This window comes from Pseudopipra pipra, chromosome 4 (assembly GCF_036250125.1).
Source record: "Pseudopipra pipra isolate bDixPip1 chromosome 4, bDixPip1.hap1, whole genome shotgun sequence".
Taxonomy (NCBI): domain Eukaryota; kingdom Metazoa; phylum Chordata; class Aves; order Passeriformes; family Pipridae; genus Pseudopipra; species Pseudopipra pipra.
In genome coordinates, this window is record NC_087552.1 from 16,686,109 (window position 1) to 16,710,925 (window position 24,817).

General features: G+C 35.7%; 1 protein-coding gene across 4 annotated transcripts in view; it reads right to left on the minus strand.

Moving 5' to 3' along the window:
- Positions 1–24,817, minus strand: part of LRBA (LPS responsive beige-like anchor protein) — a 408,434-nt gene that overhangs the window by 319,297 nt on the left and 64,320 nt on the right. For 2 of the 4 annotated variants that reach the window (XM_064651759.1, XM_064651758.1), the window contains exon 1: positions 2,326–2,454. In XM_064651759.1, the coding sequence (XP_064507829.1) occupies positions 2,326–2,367 (42 nt within the window). In that variant the 5' untranslated portion in view covers positions 2,368–2,454. Of the gene's footprint in view, positions 1–2,325; positions 2,455–2,806; positions 2,935–4,213; positions 4,395–4,805; positions 4,960–6,175; positions 6,352–6,627; positions 6,718–7,398; positions 8,410–19,062; positions 19,256–19,502; positions 19,627–21,281; positions 21,364–21,908; positions 22,018–22,755; positions 22,849–24,817 lie in introns of those variants that run through there. The other 2 variants (XM_064651761.1, XM_064651760.1) reach the window with 2 other exon arrangements.

The following is a 24,817-nucleotide window of genomic DNA, read 5'->3' on the forward strand; positions in this document are numbered from 1 at the left end:
GGTAGAGAATACAGCAATTGTATTCAAGTGGCACTAATACTTCCATTTTTCATTTATAAATATGACAACTTTGGCTAGGGTTGTGTGTTTTGACTACATGCTTCGAATTAGTGCAGGGACTAGGTCCCCTTTATTTACAGGTGTTTCTTCTAAGACATTTCCTCAGAAGTGCCAAGATACTAACAGCATTTGCTGTGAAGTACAACAGGCAAGTACACTCAACCAAACTATAATGTATCAATGAAGGAGGTGAAACAAAATACAGAACCAGTGTTAGGATTTAATTTCATCATCAGATAGTCCAGATGGATGTAATGTACTATGTGCAATTTAAACATGAGTATGCATTTGCCTTACAGCTCTAACTTTATACAGAGATTTTAAGAAAACCTTAAAAACAAATCTTAATATGAACTATGAAATGTTCCTCCCCAGAGCTCTCAGTTGCTCCTAGTGAAGCAGAGGGAAGACCAGACATTAAGATTTAGCCTAAGCCTGTCCCCTTTGGCTGCCAAAAGAAGAAAAGTTTCATACACTTAGGGATAACAAGAGAATAGAATAGTTGGATTCTCACTGACAAATCAGTAAGAAGAAGGGTGTCTGGGGGTTTGTACCCCTCATTTACATCAAGGCTGAGGTGACAGTCAATTTTTTTCCTCTGAGAAGTTCAGAGAAACTAAGTTAAACTATAAAGCTCATTCTATCATGATTGTAAGTGCCTATTGACGCTCCATATTCCATGAAGAGCTCTTTAATAAACTATATTGGGAGAAGTTTATGAGAAGTTCTCTATTAAGAATTAGATAACGTAGCTGGATCCCATCTGTTGCACTGAAAAAAACAACCTATATTCACCTTGGCTCAACCCAAAATCTTAACTTCCATAGGACAAGGCAGAAACAGTAGGGTATTAACAGGTTGGCAAAAGGCAAGCACAGTGTGAGATTAGGGGAAATTCCCTACAATGATAGGGATTATAAAGAATTTTCTTACTAGATCAATCTTTGCAAGACAGTTTCCAACTGTACTTAATAAAATTGTGATTCAGTGAATTAGCACTACCCATTTCTTTATTTTTTTCAGCAAAGTTTGTAGAACTGCTTGAAATAAAGCTCATGTATCATTGTAAGTACTACTACTGGTGGTTAAGTGGATTCCATCCAAATTCCTCCTATACAGGTCCAAATTATGCCCAACCATGATTCTCTGTGCCGAATACAGTGTAAGAAACTGCATGCAAAGAACACATTTAGATGCAAGTGTAAACAGCTCAGATAAAAACTATTCCAAAATAGACCTTTCAAAGTCTGCTTCTTCTCCACAGCTCAACACCTTTGCCAAAAAGCAAAGCTATTGCATCATTTCATATTTATTGTGAAACAGAAAGCCAGTGGATTAGATATGCAAAAAAAAGCAGCTGTGTATGTTTTGTTTTGGTGGACTTTTTTAAAGCAAAAAATGAGTTCACAAAATGTGCTTGAAGATTGCATTATTAGGATTATTTTAGTTGCCACCAGTACGGCAGGTTCAATTCCTGTTACTCTTTTGCACACTGATATCAAAGTAGGGGTTAAAAAAAGTTTGTTTCAATCAATAAACACTGTAAAGATAAAACTCTCTATTCTAGATAGAATAAAAGTCACTGTATAAATCATTACATTTGCTAAACAGTCCTATTATTGTAAAGTAAGTTCTGGTGTCCAAGCTTGTGGCCACCAATGACTCACAGCCATTATAGCTGCCCTATTTGCTTACAGAGGTGTTTTTTTCAAGCAATCAATCTCAATTTCCTCAATATCAGCTATAAAGTTGCTGACACAGAGCAAAGATATTTTTAGTCAATTCAAGACTAAAAAACATATGCATACTTACAGCACATGCACACAAATTGGTTCCTCTGAGGGGAAGTAAACGAATTAGAGATGACCTCTAATTTCTAATTAGCTAGAAAGATACTCATTTTTCATAAACATCTTTATGATACATAGTATACATAAGCAGTTTGTCTATGTACCAAAGTGTGTGCAAGTACACAGCTGTACTAAACACAACATATTTAATATACAACAGGCAGAATTCCAGAGAATCAGCTCTTAGGAAAACACCAAAGAGCGTGATCAGCAGGCAGTTGGGCTTCACCTCTCCCTCCTTCCAATCCTAAACACTACAACAGCTGCAGAGTATTACGAGCTCCTAATTACTGTGAGCAGTGTTCCCTTTTTGTACATTCAATTTAGTCAAACTGTGTAACACAAAGAAAGTGTTGAGCAAACAGATATATGCAGAAATCTAGCTACAAAGAAAACAACCTTATTTGCAACTTACTATATCTCTGAACACTACTGCTCGAAGGCGATTAATATCCATGTCCTGCAGAAGCCTGTCATGGTCTCGTATTGGAGAAATGCCACCAGTCACAATGTCCACTGGACTCTATTAAAAAAAAAAAAAAAAATTGTTCAAGATTCTGTTTTTAAAAGCATTCTACCAAGAATCATTAATTGTGTACCATCACCCGCTGCACATCATATTGTCATAATTGGAGCACAAAGTTCAGATATGCATTTCATCTTTAAAATTAAAAAAAAAAATCTGGCAAATTTTTGTGACAGATTTATTTCCCTGTGAAAAGCTAAAAGTATAAATGTTAAATTCACATCTTAGAAAAACTATTTCAGAATTTCCAGGCCTCATACCCTTTGATTATTAAAATAGCAGTGGTGCAAGTATAAATCTAATAATTTATCCCTCTGTACAGAGTAATAATTACTGAATTTTGTGCTCCTGAATGTGGTCTTAAACTTGCCTTTGCTGCAATCTTTCCTGATCCTATAATGCCTTGCACTGGTTTCTGGTTCTTCCCAATGTCTCCAACAGGTTTCATCTGTGCATGCTGCTGACACTCCAAGCAATTTCTTACTGCTATTGCACATACTTGAAGGGAAAACAAATGTTAAGCATTATTCTGAGAAATATTATTGTCTATATTCCCTCACAGAGATGTAAAACCCAATTCTGCTTATCACTTAAACTAAAAAGTTTATGCACATCAGCAAAACATTTTGCTTCAATAAGTTTTAAATAGTTGCAAAACAGTGCTCAAAATTCTTTAATAATTTACAACTAAAAATTAATACTAAACTATTAGAACACACGTGCTGTATCTAATGCATACTTTAAAGTGAGCAAGTTATCATCCCTCATTGCAATTTTACCATGCATACAACCACGGGGTGGATAGGGTGAAGGCAGCTAAATTTCACAGACTAGCAAGGGAGAAAGACAAGTGATACACTAGTGAAACAAATGGCAACGTTTGCTTCACAATACTCTGTTACTCTTGGACTAAATGTTCTCTGAATTTACACAATTTATTTTTTTTTTAGCTGCACAACTGTGCCCTGTTTCATCTACTAGTATTATTTTCAAAGGAAAAAAGAACTACCCCACCTCTATACCTGTTTGCATCCCATAAATCTTGTTCTACCTGCACAAAGTTTTAATTGCCTAGAAAGGGAGAGGAAGGCTAGTTACTGTTGAGGCTCTGAGCTGCTCTGGCACTCATGCAAATTAAACTTTTCATTACAAAAAGTCTTAGAGCATGCAACTAGCACGAATACTCTCCTCCTGCATTAACTACCTGAACCCTTTCATAATCTTGTATGTTCTTATTTCCAGAATATTTGTTACTTTCTTAGGTAATGACTCCTTTCTTTCAATCCAATTTGATGCAAATTTACTGTAATAACTGGATACACCAACTGTCCAATGTGAACCCTTCAGTAATTTACATCTCTGGTTTTCACCATACCTTCATCTCCTGATCTCAGGCTTTACACATCTTTTCTAAGTATTGAAAAAGTTCACGGGTTTTCACATAGTACAAGATTACTTTCTGTTAAACTGCTATATTCTCAGCCCTGACTATATGGGGAACTCAGGTAAAAGAAATATCTTCACAGATAAAATGAAAACATGCATACACCAACAGTGGGGCTACCAATCTTATTTATTTTATTTAAACTTCTAAAGATGAATATATATGCACTGCAGTACAGTAACAGTAAAATAGTAAAAGACCTTAAAGTTTGACTAAATTTAATCTTGATTTAACAAAACGAAGGACGGGGGAGAAAAATAAATCACTCTAACAGTTGCTAACTATTTAGTAACAGCAAGCTCCTATGTTCATTAAATAGTTTTATTTGCTTACCCAGACGAAGACATTGTCGCAGAATTCCTCCAGATGACATGTTTTTCTCAGATTCAATTTCAGTGAAACCAAGAGAGCTTGCAAAAATTAGCACATCCACAAGGTTGATTAATCTCTGGAGAAATGTTAAAGATGCTTCTACTGAAAGTCCTTGAGTTGGCTCAATACTCTCCAATTCATGCTACACAGAGAAAAGTTGAAAGCGACATTTACTTCTTCACAAAGGTAATATTCCTACAACCTAAATGATGAAAAATGTGTGCTGGAAGTTAATTATCAGCCACATTCAAAAGTAATAATTAGTCATATTCTAGGAACAATCATTAGTATTGGGATTTCATCCCATTATAGACCACTGTGGGGCAACGAAGGCAGGTAACTTCTTTTTATGTCTTCAGGCAAAGAAGGCAAGCATTCAATTTATCTTAGGGAAAGCATGGAGGTAGCAAAGGGAGAAAAGAAATGTCTGTAGAATTATCCCATATGAATTTCCTGTTTCCCAAAAGGACAGATATAATACTTAATACACTCCATAAAAGAAAGGCATCCTCCCAGAAGTGATAAATTTTCAAATGAAAATGGAATTTCTTACAGTAGCAGATGTGGCAGCAGAGAGCAATGGCAATATACCACCACAGGCCATGATCATGTTGTCCATCACTTGAGAGATGAGGTGAATTGTGTTGTGCACAAATACGACATTGTCACTGCTATTCACAAAGTCCATCACAGTTTTGGTAGAATGGCTGTCCAAAAATAAAAAAATTCAGAATACAGCTTTATTTTTGTGGTATTTTAGCACATTTAGGTTTTCACAAAACTAAAACCAGAAAGTTAGCAGTAGGGCAGCAAATAACACATGACTGTAAAGGTCAACTGATGTGCCTCAATCTAAACCTAAAGCTACCTTTCCTTTCTGTTCTTAAACTGTTAAGGATCACAGATTGCTAAAAACACTGAGATGTGCATTAATCATCATTTGGATAAAGATACATTATAGGCTGGTCTGTGACTACTTGCTATAGCAAAAGTCACTGTATCCAGAAATAGAATAAAGTTTCCTCGATCTGTGAAGTAGATTTGAACTTAAATCTTTGGAAAACTAAAGCAGGTACTGAGGGTTTCTCAGAGAAATTAAAAATCAACAACGTACAACACTTACACAAAAACTCTGCAAAACAGAAGCTAAATCAAAAATACATTTCACCTGTATCTGATGATGTTATGATAGACTAACTTACACACATCCTAAAAATTATAGTCAGACAAAAATTCACCTCAGTTCAAATTGTTTTAATCACTTAAATACTCCATGCCTTCATCTTTTTTATCAGGTCAGTGCAGCTATATGGTTCAATTCAAATTTGACATTCACTATTACAAGCTAACAATACACACCACTCTTATTCAAGATATTAAATCTTTATATTAAAATGCAGAATTACCACCATTTTCAAAGATGTTGATGATTACATTCCAGATCTCTGTTACAAGGTAATTTTCAAATGAAAATCTGTGTTCACAGAACCCTATCAAAGCAGCAACGTAGTGTGTGTAAATGCAAGAGTAAGAAATACTATTTTGGATACATTATCTTTTTTTTTTAGTCCATGTTTAGATACTTATAAAGACACAGGCCCTTACATACATTAGGAACACGAAAATCTTGGTGCAATAAAAATCAACAGCACAACTGCCATAGATTTATATGTAGCCAGGATTTCAGTCAAAATCTATGTGTAGGCCCTCAACCAATACACATGCATGCCTGTAAAAAGCTGAAACAAAATTTTTGAGAATAATTTGGTATAGGTCACAAAGTAAGTAAGGCTATTGAATAATGAGTAAAACACCAGATGTCCAAAATTCAAGGTCAATCACTCACTCTGATGCAGTTGCAACAAAGCTAATTATAACTGAAATGACAGTCTAGATCATTCTATATAAAGCACAGAAATGTACCTTCTCCACATCTGAATATCTGTCTCTATGGAAAAGAGCAAGTCTGTGAGCAAGCGCTGATGCATCAGTGACCACTTAAACTCAGGAATACGGAACACAGTTGACCTCGTGTCTCTTCTCTGCCCATCCAAGGCAGCAGTCAGCTCTTGTCCTGAAGAAACTTGCTGCCTTGAGGTCTGAATATGCAGTTTGCAGACAAAAAAAAAAAAAAAAAAAAAAACACACCAAATACCACACTCTGATTATTAGTTTCCATGGTATACACTGAAATGCTTTTAATAGACTTGAGATTTTAGATATCCAGCAGGTTTAGACTGTGTACATGGTTACAAATAAAGCTAAAACTATTACATAAATTCTATTTAATGAATGTGCCAAACCTACAAACTAGACTACAGCTGCACTACCACACCTGTCAATCTAGGCACACAGAAGCAGCAACCCAATCTTACCACGGGGGGAGAATATGTTGCTGTAGACAGTGATTTTCCTCCTTTAAGGAAGAATGGTGCAGAATGAAGAGCATCCATTAGGAGGTATCTCTGCAGAAGGGAAGCACTCAGATGCATGACTATTTAACCATGAAAAGCTGAGTTAGAAACTAAAGACTAGAGGGGGTGGAGCACCGCAGCACACAACAGAAGCAGAGTTTTAAATTACGTTTGAACAAAAAAAGTAGGATGACGTGATGCAGTGACAATCCTACCAAATTTTAGAGTTTAAAATTTTTATTTTCACGAGTTCCATCAGAATATGAAAGAAATTTTTTGCTATTTTTTTTCTGCACAAGTAATGTTTACTTCTCCATAATTATAAGAGTTTAGATAAGAGACCAGATTGAAAGAGTAAAAGGGAGGGTGAGCAAAGCAGAAGAAATTCTATCTAAATTCTATCCTCTCTGAATAAATAAATGTTTCTTTCAATTCATCAGACTTAAGAACAGAAGTACCAACACAGATCAAATGTCCATCTAGCCAAATACTCAGTTTCTATCACCAAAGTGAACCTACAAAAAATAAAATTTTTGAGACTTCTCAGTACACAGATTAGTAAGAATTATGGCTATTTTAATCCAGGGCTAAAAGTATTCTAGAGATAACTCACAAAATTCACACACATTAAAATTCCCAAAATGTGTATGGGCACACTTCTTTAAAAACTTTACAAAGTAAGAACTTCCTTTTATTTTTAAGCAAGACAAATAAAGGACAGGTAGAATTTACCTCAGGTAAGGATCTGGAGGGCAGAGGTGCTTCTAGACATGTGTTAGCTTTCAGTTCCAGTCTTTCTGTATCTGATGCAACACTAGAAACATCAAGCTTGGCAATTCTCTTGTCGGAAGCTCCAGCAGGCTCTGGCACACGTACATTTGCATTTTCCACGGTTGTTTTGGTTTCACTAACCTTTTCTTCCTTCACCTTCTTTTTGCCTTCTGAATCTGGTTGAGTCACAACATCTGGAACTGCAGAACTCACTGTTTCTGGTAAAGTCACTTCTTCCTTTTTCCCATCCACACTTTCAGTATCTTTGGATTTTAAAAGCACAGATTCAGGTTCCTTCTCTGTTGTTTTTTCCTGCTTTGTCACTTCGCTTTCATTGGAGCTACATTCCTTGTTCCTTTCTGCAAACTCATCTGAAGGTAAGGGCATACTACTTTCATCTTTCAAATCAACAAAGCCATCTTCATCTTCCACCTCTACTGTCGATTTTTCCAGTCCTTCTGGACTTGTAGGAATTTCTCCTTCCAAAGTAGTTTGCATTGCTAGAGAAGCAGCAGTGACAGCAACTGTTTCTTCCTCCACCTCGTCAGCTTTGCTAGAATCTTCAATTGCTTCAGCTATTCCAGAACTAATTTCTGAAACACTGGGCTTTACCGTTCCTGGCTCTGGAGAAAATTCCACACAAGGCACTGTTTTTAAATCCTGTGTAGTATCCCTATCTTCCCCCTCTAACTCCTCCTTATGATTAGACACTGAAGGAGTTTGTTGGTCAACACCTGATGAGTTATCTGTCTCTTTTTTTTCAGTTCTGTGCTCTGTATCACCATCAATAATGCAGGAAGGAACAGTAGCATCTTCTTTTAACTCTAAAGATTGTTGCTTTTCCTTGGTTTCAGCTTCTTTGCTAGCTCCAGAGATTGTTCTAATTTGAGTTGAAGAACTTCCTTCACCTCCTTTCTCTTGGTACTCCCTGTACATTTGAGAAAGACTCTCTTTGTGCATTTCAAAAGTTACCTAAAAGAACAGAGTTGAAAAGAAGTTAAAAATTATATATTAATAACTGTTTTCTCGAAGAGAAAAAAAAAAAGAAAAACAAAACCAAAATCAATGCTGAAATCACAAATTTATATTGGATACTGTCTTCATGATAAAAAGCAATTTCACACTGGAGATAAGAAAAACTTGCTCTCAGTTGAAGTTGAGTCTATCTGTTATTCCAGGACAAAAAAAACCCAAAAAACTAGACTGATCCTAAGGACATCCTAAGCATAACATCCATAAAATTACTAGATTTAACTGACAATCTCAATTTTTTTTGTCAAGGGGGACATTGTGACAAGTAGCAGAGTTTTCACATCATTTTAGCACCTTGAGTATGCTCAACAGTCCACAAACATAACTAAACTTCTGAAAACTTTTTTACATAAAAAAGTACAACCCCACAAAGTCAGAGCATGTAACAAAGCCAAAATCCTGAGGATCTCCAAATGATACCTAAAATTCTCCAGAGGACATTTCATCTGGCGAATGGTATTCACCTCATCTCAAAGGCACATGAGAACAGCTGCACAATCTGATTCAAGTGAAAAGACTTTTCTACACGTCAGCTGAAAATATTATCATTGGTTTTAGGTATCTAAAAAATGTTCTAGATACAAAAATTCATTTCATACATACTGATAAAACTCATTTGCCCAAATTAATAGCTGTGTTTTAAAAGAAAATCTCACTAGACTAACTGAAGTTTTTATTACACTGTTATTCAATTTAGTCTATCCATACCTTTCTATTTAGGATTTAGATTTATCTTCCATAACACAAGTGTTTATTTATCCGTAAGCTTAATTCTCAAAATTTTCCCAACGTAAGCTTCAGCTGAGGGTTTGTTTTTTTAAATTTTCTTTATCATAAACATTTTCCATAGACAAACTAGACCAGTACATTCTACTAAACACATGAACACACATTCTCTTACATACTCAGCTCATTCATTTGGATCTCACCTAAAAAATCCATGTACATGGTATTCAAAGTGATTATTAGTCAGTAGGAATATTTTTGCTTAAGATGATACAGAGAAGTCAAAAAAATAATTTGACAGGTTAAAAAGATACTAGAAATTATAGATAAATCAGAGAGAAGCAAAGAAAGAGCAAAGGCAAAAAGAAATATTTTTGGCAGGTTCTGCTGTCAACATTAGCATTTTAGCATACTATTTTCTCCATCAATCAAGAATATTGAAGTACTGTAGGAGCAGTGTACTATTCTAACACATGATCTAAAGCATGTTATTTGTTCAAGTTCATTTAATTGAAACGTTGCTCTTTCAAAATAGAACTGGGATATTTTATCCAATTGTCTAAAAAGAATAAAAAAAAAGATCTTCAGGTACAAGCGTAAATGATTACAAATGACTGAAAGTTCATCCATCTGTCACAATGGATCTGTAAAATATTTGATTATATGGTATTGCTAAACAAATTGTACCGCAATTAGCACAAAGCACAAAACAGATCACGCTAATAAGCTGTCCCTTGCACTTTTCATTTGTTTTCCAGAACATGACTAGGCAAAGCTGCTACCTTTGGTCAAAATACTACTTTTCTGAAGAAGGAATCTTAACAACTTGACCTTCTCTTCAACTACTTTTCCCTCTTCTCTTTCCCTGTTGCTTCCTCCATTTCCAAAACTACTAAAAAGTTTTATTCCAGCAAGCATTAAAGAGACAGTTGACAAATAAAAATGTCATTGATTGATTTCAGCAAAACTTACATGTACTTCCCAGAAAGCACACCATCCCACAATAATTAGAAGTGTGAACATCCATATTTTTGTGCATCATTCCAGTGTAAGTCTCATTAAACCCATACACAGGAGTAAAAGCTACCTACTTTATGGCTTCTCACTTTCTACTCCATAAACACATTCTACAGGGCTGTCAACTACTTTTGGAGAAATGTAGTTGTACCTCAGTTTGTACAATGTTAGACATACTCTTTTTTATAACACTGACTTTTTTCTAGTGTGTTACTCATCCCATCCCCTTTACAAAAAGCTATTGCAGCTTCGGATTTTTTCTTACCAACCATATTTACTATTCTGTTCACAGCATTAAATCAACCTTGCTTGAAAACAAGTCAAAATCTGTTCTCCCTAAGTTCAAGGTTGCTTTTATTCTCCTCCCTCTCCTCAGGATCCTCCATCATCTCATGGTTGCTGTAGCCAAGGCTGCCTTCGACCTCCAAATTTCCAACAAGCCCCTTGTTGGTGGTGAGTATAAGAGTCCAGCAAAACACCTCTCCTCACTGGCTTCTCTATCACTTGGAGGAGGAAGCTGGAAATTCCTGGATTGCTCATGTCCTGCTGCACGGCCTCTTCAGCAGAGATCAGGCCCATGAGGGCCAGAACCACAAACATGAGGCTGCAGCAGTCACCCACTATAACACCACCTTCACTAGTCTTCCCTCAAATCCTAATCCAGAAAATCTCAGTTGGCTCCTTATCTATCCCCAGGCAAAGCTACATGCACTCCAACCACTCCCTCACACATACAGGGCAGCTCCCATTCCTCATCTCCCCAGTTTGTACTTCCCAATGAGCCCGTATCCCTTCATTGCATCACTCTGGTCACGGAAGCCATCCCACCACATCTCCAAGATCCTAACAAGATCATTATGTGCATGTCATACTTCATATTACATTACTCATAGCCCCAAATTTTCTGGTCCCTCACTAGCAACTTCACTGGCTCATTAATAAACATGTCATAGTCAAGACTTCAATTATTCCTTATAGCTTAAGTTCTTACTGCCTTGCCAGCAATGAAGTCCCTCTGTCTCCAAGTTCTTTTCTTCATATCGTAAATTCTCATTTAATCCTAAAGACACTTGAAATTTCAGTGCTGGAAGGAAAGTTCATCTAGATCTAAGATTCCCTATTTTTTTAATCCAAACCATCACAAAAGCAAATTCTATCTAAAAACTACCCACTGTTTCAGCAAGCAGTGAAAGTTCACAAGTATGAATGCTACTGACTGTATAGGTTAGAGATGCAACCATATTTGCAGCAAGTTGATTTTTGCACAGGTATGGTCAGCAGCTAAAAACACAATGTATGGTACAGGGATGCAATAAAGTATCAACCAGCTTTATCTGAAACAGGGAATAGACAATACTTTGGAAGCCATTACAGAGAAATACTGAAAATGAAACTGTGCTCTGCAGGTTTGTTAACTGTTAATTAATAAACCCCCCAAAAAGACCAGAGAAGGTCAATACAGACAACTTATCTTTACAGATGGGCAATGTAAACTTATGGGGAAATAAATCCAAGCACAATCCAATGAGACTCTACATTGATTTCAGAGCAATACAAGAAACTGAAAGGAGAGAAACACTGGCAAAGAAAATTAGACAGTACAGAACTACAGGAGAACATCACTCCCCCAAAAAACAAAAATCCACATTACAAGGACAGCAATTTCTACTTTGATCACAAACATTAGCAAGAATTTATGTCACAATATATTAAATACTATCCTTTCAATAAAAGTCAAATTAAAATAGCAATGCACAAAATTACACAGACTACCTGAAACAGCACTTTTCTAACACGCATTTTAAGTTTAGGACTTTTTTATTTATATAAAAAAAGGATATAAATTTAAGAAATACTGCTTTGTAAAATCCAACTTTTCATCAAGCCTAAACAAACAGTTCTGATCACTTTACTAATTCATAATTTGGTTTGACGGGAAACTGAGAAACAGAGGTACTGCAAAGAGGCACTAGACAATTCTTCCCCACACTTCTGTTGCATGACATGGCATTTATGAAGCACACAAGCCCACAAAGCCAAACGATACACACAACAAAGAAAACACCTAAGGTTAACAAAATCAGTATTGACAGAAATGTAAAATGAAGTAGAAATTATGATTACTAAAAAGCAGTAGATAAACACAGTATATAAAGGTATTAAAGATTAAACATTAGGATCTGCATGCACACAACAATTTACAAGACAACTGTTAGCTTGAAGAACCTTAAATGTACATAAGTAATTTTTTATTTTCCTTAAGGCCTTTGCAACTGTAAAGCTGATAATACAAAATTAATTACTAGAAATTGTTCTAAATTAGTGAGCTAAAAGGCCAATCATTAATCTTCACCATCATCTGATGGTTAATCCATAGCTGTCTGCAATGCTTGGAATGCATCTCTACGCAGTACTAGTAAAGACACTTGTGAGCTAATAACTGCAACATTTGCCTCTGTCATTAATTTTAACTTAATTTGACATCCAACATTTACTAATTGCCAAGGAGAAAAATTAGCATACAGCAATGAGAAAGGATAAAATGATTGACATACGCAATACAGAACACAGAGAAAATATTTTAACTATATGTTAAGATTTTGTCCTTTTTGCCTTTATCAGGTGGGTGAATTCGTAGAGTAGAGTGGGGAAGGGAATATCTGTCAGATAATGATATAGTTGTTTCCTTATAGAGTCTGCTCAGTGCAAACTAGCTCCTGTGCTGCTGACACCATCAATAAACTCTTCATAATTCCAGAAAGCATTACGACTTTTTAAATCTTAACAAGGACTTTATTGACCTGTTTTTCCACTTCTCCTCTAGTAACACTAACTGTTCAAAAGCGCAATCCAATCTCTAAACAAAAACAGGCCTGTTTAGACAGGACACACCACTATCCAAAGATATGCAAACTAATTTTCAATTGAGCAAAGTAAAAGATACAAAGGTACTGTGTGTACCATACACTGCCTTACAGTCTGTAACCCACCAACCTGAGTAATCCCTGGGTTATGTCTGACTGATTCACAGAAGAAAGCTAAGAAAAGCAAATTAACATATATTATGCACGACACTACCTATGAGAGGCTTCTAGGAGTCTAAAGCTCCAACAACAACACATTCATTGACATACATGGTGGGGGGAGCCACTGTACCAAGACAGTTTCATGTACCCATATCTTGCATTTTCACCTAAGTAGCAAAAATTTTGCCTTTTTTCCTCATCTTGAGAAAATAAATAAGCACACAAATAATTTCTAGATTAAGAAAGTAAGCACTAGTCAATATAATTCATAAAAACCTTTGCTTATCTGAGAGGGAATTTCACGTATGTTGGCAGCATTTTATTTTCAAATCCAGTCAAGGTACAGCCTACTGCTACATCAGCACACAATAATAAATTCAAACTGCATACCAAACATCTACTTGCTCATTTTCACTAAGGCAACTATTGCTTTTCACTTGTTTAAATTGCAAGACATGAGCACGTACTATCTTCTCAGGTTATGTATTTCCTCACTATCTCAATCCCTGCCACCATTCCCCCAGTTCAGTGAACTGTCAAATTCTACTTTTTGCACATTTGATATTTCGTTATTAACAAAAATATTTTGTAACTAAATTCAGCATTTACCACTTTGTATTGTCATAGGGCCCAGCTTTAGGTCTTGTGCACTAACTGGCCATCCTTTTCCAGTGTCTCCATATATTATTGGCAGCCCTGCAGCAAAGACTCCAGATCCATCATTTCAGATAATGGTCCAGAGACCTAATTCAGTCCCCACAGCCACAATTTGAACACAGGGAGCTGGAAGTATGGAGGAGGATTACTTCAAACTGCAGCTACAGCAAAGAAGGCTATTAACAATTCCTGAAGCTGTTCCAATGATGAGAATCCCTTCTCTCCTCAGGTCATCTTTACTTCAGAAGACTATTTCATAGCTATTTGCCTTTTTATGCATCAGCCCTTTTCACTGCAAATGTTTCCTCAATTCTTTTTGAGAGCTCTGGCACTTTTCAACCTGTAGCAAATCCCTATCACACTCTTCTTCCAAGGCTTCTGTGTAGCTGATCCTATTTCATAAATTCTCAGTTTACCTTGCTCGCTCTATTCCTATCCCCATTTCACACTTTGCTTTCAGTTTGAAGTAGTCAAATTTTAATATCCTGCAGCTTTATTCATGATTCACTCAAACCAAGTGAATAATAAGATGAAGGAGCTCCCCATTGACCATACACACTGCATGTGTAAGAAGAGCCCATCCACAGTGCAGATCCCTCTTCCCAACTGTTCTGCCTGCTGAACAATGAAAATACTTTCTTCCCCTGGAGGCATTGATAAGGAAAAGCCTGCCCAAACACCTACTACAAAAGAAGTTGTTACAAGGAAACACCTAGTCAAAGTGAAGGACTGCACCATCAGGACACATCCTGGAGGGTACACAGCTCTAAAGGAGGCTGTACATTCCAGTCTCCAAAGGTCCTTCTGCTCTCCATAACTCAGGTGACACCCCTGAGAATCATTTTTATCTAGAAAAAGTAACATTTATTAAAAATATCTATTTACACCATAAGAATGAACATAATATTTAACGATTTCAAGCATGCTCTTTAATTTGCATCTCCCCCAGCTTTCCTTCATTGATATACTGGGCATGGCACAACTGAAAACCCAAAACCTGCAGTAGTACAATGACCCTCTTGGCTAGGTACCTCTGCTTCCCCTCAGGGCAATGCAGACACACTTTTCAGAGGACTGAAAAAGACTGGAAGTCTTGAGAATGCACTAGAGCTAAAGATCCCTACTGTGGGAGACCCTACTGCCTCCAAGATAGGGAATAAAAACAGACAAAAAGTCCTCAGTAACTCAAGAAAGCCAGTGGGATTTGGACTCCAGATTCTGATGGCCTCTTACCTTCTAAAACTGCTGAGCCACATTCACTTCTCTGCAAATTAGTTCTTTAATTGCCATCATATATTAACTCCTCCACCACCTAATCTTTGTTGGTTTTGCCAGTTTTCCCTCAGCAGACAGTGATGAAAATCTGGCAAACACAGCACACATAAATGCTGTGTACACCTCTGGATTTTTTTTTTCTCCCCTCTCAAATTAAACGAGCAGGGCACAAAAGAACACACAAATTTACTTAACACTGACCATGTTAATTACAACTGTACTTCTTTAGACTGAAAATTAACAATTATTTAGAAATACATGGTATGCTAAAGTCACACCGCTGACATTTCAAGATTATACTTCTCATTTAGATCAGTGAACATAATTTTTCCACTTACACAGCAAGAGAATTGTGGCTTACACATATTAACATTTCTGAGTGTTACTGAATGAAAATTTCCTGAGCTACTAAAAACTAAAAATCAGAAATCACCTGGATATATTCTCTTAAACAGAATCACATGGTAACATGAATCAAATTTTAAGCAATAAAATATATTTAAGGGCCTGACATAAGCAAATGTTAGTCTTCCCAGTAGTTTAAAGTGTTCAGGTAATCTAGGAGTCTATTATATTGTGTAAATCATTATATTCTTTTAAAACTTGGGGAAGCTGAAAGGTTAAAAAGGCATGCTGTCCACCATTCTTTACTAGCTTCCTATTATTATCCCCAAAATCATTGGTCCTTTTTACAAAGTAACATGGGTAGACAGATAAAATCTAAGGCCCAACTAGCATGGTTGCAATGTTTAAAAAACAGAAGTTCTTAGATGCTTTCATAAATTTAGCACTGGCCAGTTAGAACAAACTGGAGTTGTGATTTAATTTTTACATTAATATTTTTTTTGAACTAGAAGCAACAGATTAATCACCTTTGTATACACTGTGCTAATATCTGCAAAGCATCAAAATCCAGTATGGAAATGAGCAAAATACCTGAGTAATACTAAGAAATTTGGCTTAAAAAGGTTACACACACCTATACACCTTCTAAATTCTGAGTGCAAGGAAGCCAATGTAGTGCAATTATGCTGGAAAAGCCGCTGCTGCTTATAAAGCGTTGTGCAGCTGCTGGAGGAGAGGGTTACAGTGACAAACAGCTTCCCTGCTACAAAGGTGGCAGGAAATCTATCAAACTGGACAATAAAATTGCAATTGAGTTTCTTTGGCTTTTTATAGCAGCTGCATGTATCTTGATGTGTAGCTCTGCAAAACCTATCCAATTCTGTAACACTAGTCCTTTATGTACTAGTTCTTTATCATAGAATGGTGTTATAAATTAGTGGCAAGAATGGGCACAGAGGGCTGTAAAAAGGAAAAATAAGCAGCCACCCAATACAATTAGAGATGAAATAAGAAAAACACAAATTGGTTATTCTCTTAGCAATGTTAAGGAAATATTTTTGTTCCCATAATTCCCACATTACTTTGAAAGCATGCTAGAAATCAAAAACATCTGAGATGCCCTTAGCATTGAACAATTTGCCCACTGAATTATGTCTACACCATGTTATGTGTGAATCTCTATGAATCTCAATAGAGGTATAACAAGATACAAGACTACTTTAAGTAAAATTAGAGGGATTAAAAATTCATTATAATCAGATATTATCTGTTTATAAGGACATTTTCAAGTGATTAGTAAGATTTTACCACAAAAAGCCTTTTTTGTGATTTATCCTAATTTATGTTAATGTAATTAACAGATAGTTATGAAATATCATCTAGTTTTGTATGTCTAGTTGCATAAATTGTGTGTACTATTTTTAAAAAAGTTCAAACGGAAAATGCATAATAAAGGTGAAATTTTAGAACTGTGATTATTGCATCATCATTCATATCACTACTGTCAAGTTAGTTTCTGGGTGCTTTTGTCATTTAAACATTTTCATTCAGGCTTCTGGAACTGGACAGTATCAGTATTGATGTCCAAACAAACTGAACTCTTTTATAAAAGAGTCCTCCAAAATCGCACCACCACGCTGCCGCTCACTCTGCCCACACTCACATGCTTCCAATCTTGCCACTGTTCAGCTTCCTCTGAAGTAAGCTGGAAGAACAAAGTGACCTTATATATTGACCAGAAAGTCAAAGTTAGACTTGAGAAAACTAACAGGAAGTTACTTCTCCAACGACAGGATACCTCACTATGCCAGGAACCAAAAATGAGAAACACAAAGAAGGAAGCAGGTCACCTTCTCAATCGCTATGGCACTGCACAAAAGCACACAGCTTTTAAAATATAAATAAATAAACAAAACCACGTTATGTACATCTCTATTTTTTGGTATTTTCTCAAACTGCGTTGGGTTTTTTTTCTTGACATTTGGCCATGGCATCACAACATAATCTTGGGTTTTTTCTCTAGGAACTCCAGACCATTGATTAGCCACATTAAGTCACTGAAGAGAATGACCGAAAATCCATAAAATCATTTTGACATAGATGCTGTCTAAATGAGATTTCCGACATTACATTATCTCACAAAAAGAGTCTAAGAATAGAACTACAGATTATAAGATAACATGCTAGATAATTTCTAAGTTCAATACACCAACGCTCTGTGTAAGAGTTAGCGAGGTGGTCTACCTTCATTCACTTCTCCATCTTTCCCCAGGGACAGTTCCCCAGCAATCACACAAAAGCTTTTAATTATGCCAGTTTCTCTAAAAGTACATTAGGGTTCTTTACTCTGGCTGCAGTTTGCCACTGTACAATCCACCCACGCCTTCTGCATCTTGGGGGAGAAAAGAGGAAACTATTTTTGAAGACTGCAGAGCCGACACAAAAGAATATTAAGAATGTTTCAACAACTAATATGTGATCTCTGTAAGGATTAAAATTTGGCCTCAGGTGCTTTGCACCTTAATTCCATTTAGCTAAAGCAACTGCTTAATGAAATTATTTCACCCACTTTTAATATACAGATTTCTACGTTTGTCTCCCCATTGCCCAATAAACCACCATTGAGCTATGAACACAATAAATAAACAGAGCTGCAAAATAATAGTGTTATAGCTGTCTGCAGAGACTCATATTTTTTGAGAAAAGAAATTATGTAAAATCAAGGGTATCAGAAATGCAAACAATTCCTTAGAATCAGAAAGTGATCTTTAGGATTCAGAGATGCCCTTGTCACATTGTTAAATTGCACACGTTTAGAAATAGGTAATCTATAATTGAATTAATCTCAAGTAAATATTTCTGATAACCAGAATAACCACAAGGTCCCTTCTGGCTTCACTCTTTTGTTCAGGATAAGGTAGTATAAAATACCTTTTATACTGCTGTGCCTTGTTTGAAAAACCACTAATAACTTTTATGATGTAATTCTGGTTGTAATAGCAACAAAAATCAGACAGAACAAAAACAAAGGGTAATAGTCTCATTCATACTGCAAGGATTTGCGTTCTCACCCTGTATTCCATGACAGCTTAACAGCTGAAGCATCTGTCTCAACTTTAATTTCTTTGCTTTTTACTCGTTTGTTTTACAGCCTTTTGATGTTACTGAAAGGTATTTTTATCTATGAGTAGATACAGTGCGCCACCTTGTGTTCCTGTTGTTACTAAAAAGCAAAACCAGCACTACAATTTTTCAGAAATGCTCCTGAAATTTGATTATCTCATTTTTTGGTATCGGGATAAACTAATACCATCCCAATTTGAGCAACAACAACAACAACAACAACAAAATCTTTATGTTAAAACAACAAAATTAACATTTAATTGTCATATATTTCAAAGTTATGTGCGGTATCATATAAAAACACGGGGCTTTCATTTAATTCCTGACCTTCACTTCAACACTGTCACTGTATGATACAGCTCTTGAAGGCTCTAAATCTAATTACACAGCATTACAAAATTTCCCAGCTCTTTCCAACACCCACCTTTGAATGTGTGATCGACAGTGTATCCACCCAAACACGCCAGCCACCCCACTCATACTTGATTGCATGGTAGAGCAAAATTCGAAAGATGGTATACACCATCTCAGTTATCTTCTGCTCCTCAGAAGTCTTTGGATTAAAACAGCAAAGGGAAAGCATCCACTCCTGCCACACAGAGCACTGCAACAAACTCCTGCAAAATACACACACGCTATGAAATCAAATTTTAAAATATATCTTAGAAATATACGTCAGCTAAGTCAGGAATTCAACATGTTTTTAAAAATTGCTACGTGCAAGCTTCTCTGATTTTATATACTGAAGACTACATTATAGAATTTGCTGAACAGCAATGAAGCTGTATCTGCTTAATGAGCTTAATTTACTAGGAGACCTTGCTACTTATTTTGTATACTTGTGCATACAGCAAGCTATCTTACCTCCTGTTTTCTCTGCTGTTATTAAAAAGTTTAATCATATCTGAGAGAAAAGCTCGCCGAACCTCCAGAGTTTCTGGGCACTGTGGAGAATTACGTATCAGGATTGCAATAACCTTCAAAATCTCTGTAAAACAGTCCAGGAGTAACAATATATTAGTACTAAGTACAGCATAAAACGCAAGGCCTCTTCCAACAATGTTTGTACAACAACAGCTACGCCACATAAAAAAGTTTTATACTCAGGAAAAGCACATCTCTATTTGAGTAGAAGGTTTAACTAACACAAATCCCTTCCTCCAAGACTTCTCAAACCTACTCACCATGAGACCTATACAGCTAAAGAAAATGCAATCCAACTTAAATTACTCTGAACTAATTTTAAATTATCATGTTTAAGCAACACAAATGTTTCTGCAGGACAACTGACAAGCTATCAGAATCTGTCAGAACCTTTTTTAAAGGAAGCTCACATAAAAAAAGCATCCTTTAGAAAATCAATATATGAGAAAAATGTGTAGATTTTGTTCTAGTTTAGTAATACTAATTTTCAAAGCATGTGACCAACTTCCAATTATACTTAACAGTTTCTGCTATAAAAAAATTGATACAAAATTTTTATCTCTTATGATCACAATGTTTTCTATATTTTTAGGAGAAAGTCATAATTATGGGTACATTGCACTTTTTGAAGCAGTGGGGGAGTCACTGTTTTTGTTACTTTAAAAGAAGTTACCTTTGTAAATTAGGGTGCAATTTGAACACAGTCACTGTGACAGTTTCAGTTCATCTTGAACAACTTCTTCAAGGAAAAATTTCTTACTTGATAATATTAATGCTGATCTTAAAAAGGTACTCTAGAAGTCACTCTTCCTACTACACCTAGATAATTCCAGACTCATAACTCAGACTTCAAATAGTCTATACTAACCACAGCAGTGACTGCCAACCTCAAAAATCTAAAGAGAAAGTAACAGAAATCCGCTCACATCTCTTGCTTCATACAGATTTACCAGAAGGCAAATGGCATAATGCAACCAGATCTCTTCTCTGCATCTGCTTTGCTTTCCTTTCTCTTCCCCTACTTTCCACATGAAGCAACTCACAACTGTGACCTATGTTTAATGACAAAGCATCTATGAAAGTGAAAAATCTATTATTTTTCCAGAAAAAAAATAACTCCCAAAGCTATCATAAGTCCATTATATTACATCCAGAGCATAATAATAATGTATATAACTCATGAAAAGAGATCAGTGTTTTCTCTTAGTTCAAAAGACATCTAAAGTTTCATATAAAGATATGAAGTAAGCTAACCAAAACAGTGAGCAGATACCTTTCTCCTATTTTCCATGTAGCATTGTCATACTGAATGTAATTTAAGATGAAAGCTGTTTCCCTATTTCAGGTAATTTAGTCTGACATTACTAAATAATGCAATCAGAATTTTGCTGGAACCTTAACATATATTAAATCAAAGTATCCTGTGCATGCAAGTCTTGAAAAACCATTTCATAACATGACTGCACAGCCAAAAAGGCTGAGTTATGAACTACATACACATTTAGACATATAAAATGTCTTTTAAAAAACTGTAGAGATATAATTCCTAAAAAATGCACATTATCTTTCTTTTAGTATGAAAGAAAATGTAAAACTCAGATCAGACATAAGATGTATGTATTAATAAGATGGATGTAATTAATAGGCTTTTTAATTGGTGGGGTTTTTTTAAAGCAGACTTTTCTTAAGGCAGCACTTCAAAATGTGTATCATTCTTACGAGGATTTTGTATCTTCACTGTTGAATCTGGGTCAGGATGTTGTTTATGTATCACTTGAGTGCAAATCTGTTCAGTCAGAATCTAGCAAGAAAGAAAAAGATGCCATATCAATGTTCACAAAGACAGCTTACTGAAAAATATCTGGATACAGCACAATCATTATTTCACCATCATTCTAAAAATCATCCACAACAAAACCCACTCACTGTCTTTCTTGATAATTTATTTCATTCTGTTCTTAAAACTCTAAACTACTTTTTTTAGCTTTCTCTCAAGTGCATACTGCTATTTAAACTACACTGGAGGATAAATCTGAATCTAAGCAAGACAATTATCTTAAGGCAAGACCACTGCTATAATAAAATTCCACATACATATGGGCATCTGGTTGAGACATACAGGTTACTCATTATCTAGATTTGTTCATAATGAGCATAACCAAGCTAAGGGAGTGGGGGAAAAATCTCAAGTAGTGAGCTTTGGGGGGGAAAAAAAGCAGCACTCGGCTGCATCATGCTAAGGTTTAATGTCATCTGGAACATATCAGTACAAATATGTAAGTAATTTTCTAACAATGTCTTACAAGTAATTAGAAAGATTGGATCTTAACTACAGTGTATTACTACCTCAAATAGGACATTGTATGTGGTCATGGTGAATAAGCTTGTCTGAAGCATCAGCCTTTCAGCCAACAAAGAGAACAATCCATGTCCAAGCATGACTTCAGCTTTTCTCCTAAAACAGTACAGAAAGATCAAATAAACTTATGCATTCAACTTGCTTTAGGGGGAAAAGTTTAAAAAGTGTGCCTCAAGAAATAAAAAAATCCCTGGAAACGTATTTTTCTTCTTTCACTTTTGGTTAAGGAAAAGGTCAAGGATTCAGATTCTGAAAAGACAAATCATTCCCTAGAGACAGCTAACTTTCTTCCATAAATAAGGTCCACTCACTCATGGGCCCAAAAAGCTGAAACACAACCATAGGGCTTTCTTGATAAACACTAAGGAAAGGGCATCTTTGTCCTCATTTCACCCAAAAATGCAACCATGGACAGCAATCTCAATAGTTATCTACTATTGCAGTCAACCTGAGACATACTAAACCTTCTTCTCAGTAACATGGGGTTCAATCTCACCAGTCCAATTCTTACTATTGATTTTGGTGGAAAAGGATCACTTGAAAAAGCAGGAAGCCATACTGCAAGTAATTATTAAATGAACCTGGTAAGGAAGTGATAATTCCTGAATACCAGTTGCCAATAACAAGGAATTCCACCACATCAGAAGCATATTCAGTGATTAACCTCCAATGTAGCTTTTTACCCTTTACATACAAACACCTGTGTATACACACACATAAAATAATATATAAACAAAATAATATATACAATTTATGTGTCACATCCAACCTTTTTCCCTTCTTTTTTTGGGAGGTTTAGTTTTAAGACCTAAACCATGTCATCAAAGTACTTACTTTGGAGCAAGATGTTTTAAGAAATATCCCATCACTTTTAGAGCTTGCACCCTGATGCCTTCACTTTGTGATGCTAAAAGCTTGTAGACAACCCTAAATGAAGAAAAGACAAGTCTTCCTAAGTAACTGAAATACACAGCAATTTTTGGAATGAAAATCAACTGCAGTTGCAGTAAATGCAAATAAATTTTATCTGAGGCTAATTTAAAAGAATATTAATAAGACTTAAAAAAACAGCACGACATTTCTCTTAACGGCACAACAGTTCATGATATCACATTATACCATATTTCAATATCTCCCATGTATTAATACATAAAACATGCTCTGAAAGGCTGCTGCAATTCCTATACAGAAAGCTGTCTTAATCTGATACTTTATCCAGAAAACTAAGTAAGCAACTGTTTTGGTATAGATGTGGCTGGGTAGGAAGAGCCACGTATGGAGGAGAATTTATTAATAGCACTAATATTTGACATCTGCACATGCTGTTGCTCCCTCAGGAGGGATAGAGAAAGGCACTAAGGTGGCATTCTTCTCATTTCACCTACATCAGCTTCTGCTCCTCATCTAGTTATGACAAGGCTCTATAGTCACTTACGATTCTCTACCAAGGTTTAAGAAGAAAGCCAAAGGAGATGAGGAGCATGTCCATAGCAAAGCACTAGGCTTAACTAACTGAACGGTTCCAGCTGTAGCCTTCCCAAGAAAGAAAGTGGGAGTGTAACTAACACAGCAAGGAAAGTGTCCATGTAAGTGATGAAATTCTGGTAAATTAATAAACAATTGAAGTACAGTCTTACAGTGGGAAGTGTCCAGTAATTAACCTTCAATATATTTGACACTACCAAGTCAATCTGTAATACTGCACAGATCTCATTACATGTATCTATGCCTTCCACTCCCCGAATAAAAAGAAAGCGAACTGGTATTTTCTCTTAACTTCTCAAACATTTATCTGCAGTACATTAAAGCTTACTCTTTTATTAAAGGAAGCTTAATGTGAAGAATAACAAATGCAAGTTTTTGATCCTTCTAAATCTACCATAAAAACATAAGACATCTAAATGTACTTATAAGTTATATCTAATTTCTTTCACAGCTCACTTTTTAGACAAGTAGAGTGCTTATGCCCATGTCCCTACCTGATTCTAGTTGGGCTGTGGTTCATACTATTCAACAGATCTCTCTGAATTTGTGAAACACAATTTAGCTTATACCTACATGGACTACTAAGCTCTTTCTGAAAAAAAGAAAATACTAATGTCCTAATGCTCCATGAAATCATACTGGAACAGGAGGCACAGTACTCAGCTTTTACCGTAAATATCTTCTGATAAAATTTTTTAAGAAATTTGAATCGCTTTACTAGGGGGAAGGAAAAAAAACCCACCTACCTAATTTAAACAATTCTTGAGACTTCTCAAAAATATTCCATGTCACAACATGGGATTTTAGATCAGCTGTTTTTAAGGAGTTGAAAGGATTTCAAGGACTTATCTATACATAACTGAGCACTCATCAAGAGTTATATACCTTTGCTTCTATACACCCAAAAATAATAGTCAGGACATCTAAACTAAGACCAAAAAAAGATTTAGTTCTATACCAGAATTAAAAATAAAACCTAAGGGTGATTAAAAATCAGTTATCTATAACAAATATCCTGGAGAAAGCTGCAACCACAGCAGCTACAGAAGAAAACAAATAATCAAGCCTACAATGCACTTTCATTCAAGTAATATAATCCATTTCTCTGCTTGTCTTAACAGAACAGTTAAGGGTTACCTATTTGCATAGGAAAAAAATATTTTTTTATTATACTTTTTTTCAGTGCATCAGTGACTTTAAAATTTTTAATTTTAAAAGAACTCCAAGTGTTTCTAAAGGTTTTTTAAATTATTTTTAAATTTCAATTATACAGTGTCTTAATTCCAAAAGGTAGATGTATCAAGAAGCATACAAACAATCCACTAAGTGACTGGAGACAATACAGGTGAAAGAACTGTAACAAATGAGACAGGAAAACAAAGTGATTTCTAGCTGTGGACTCGCTATTCAT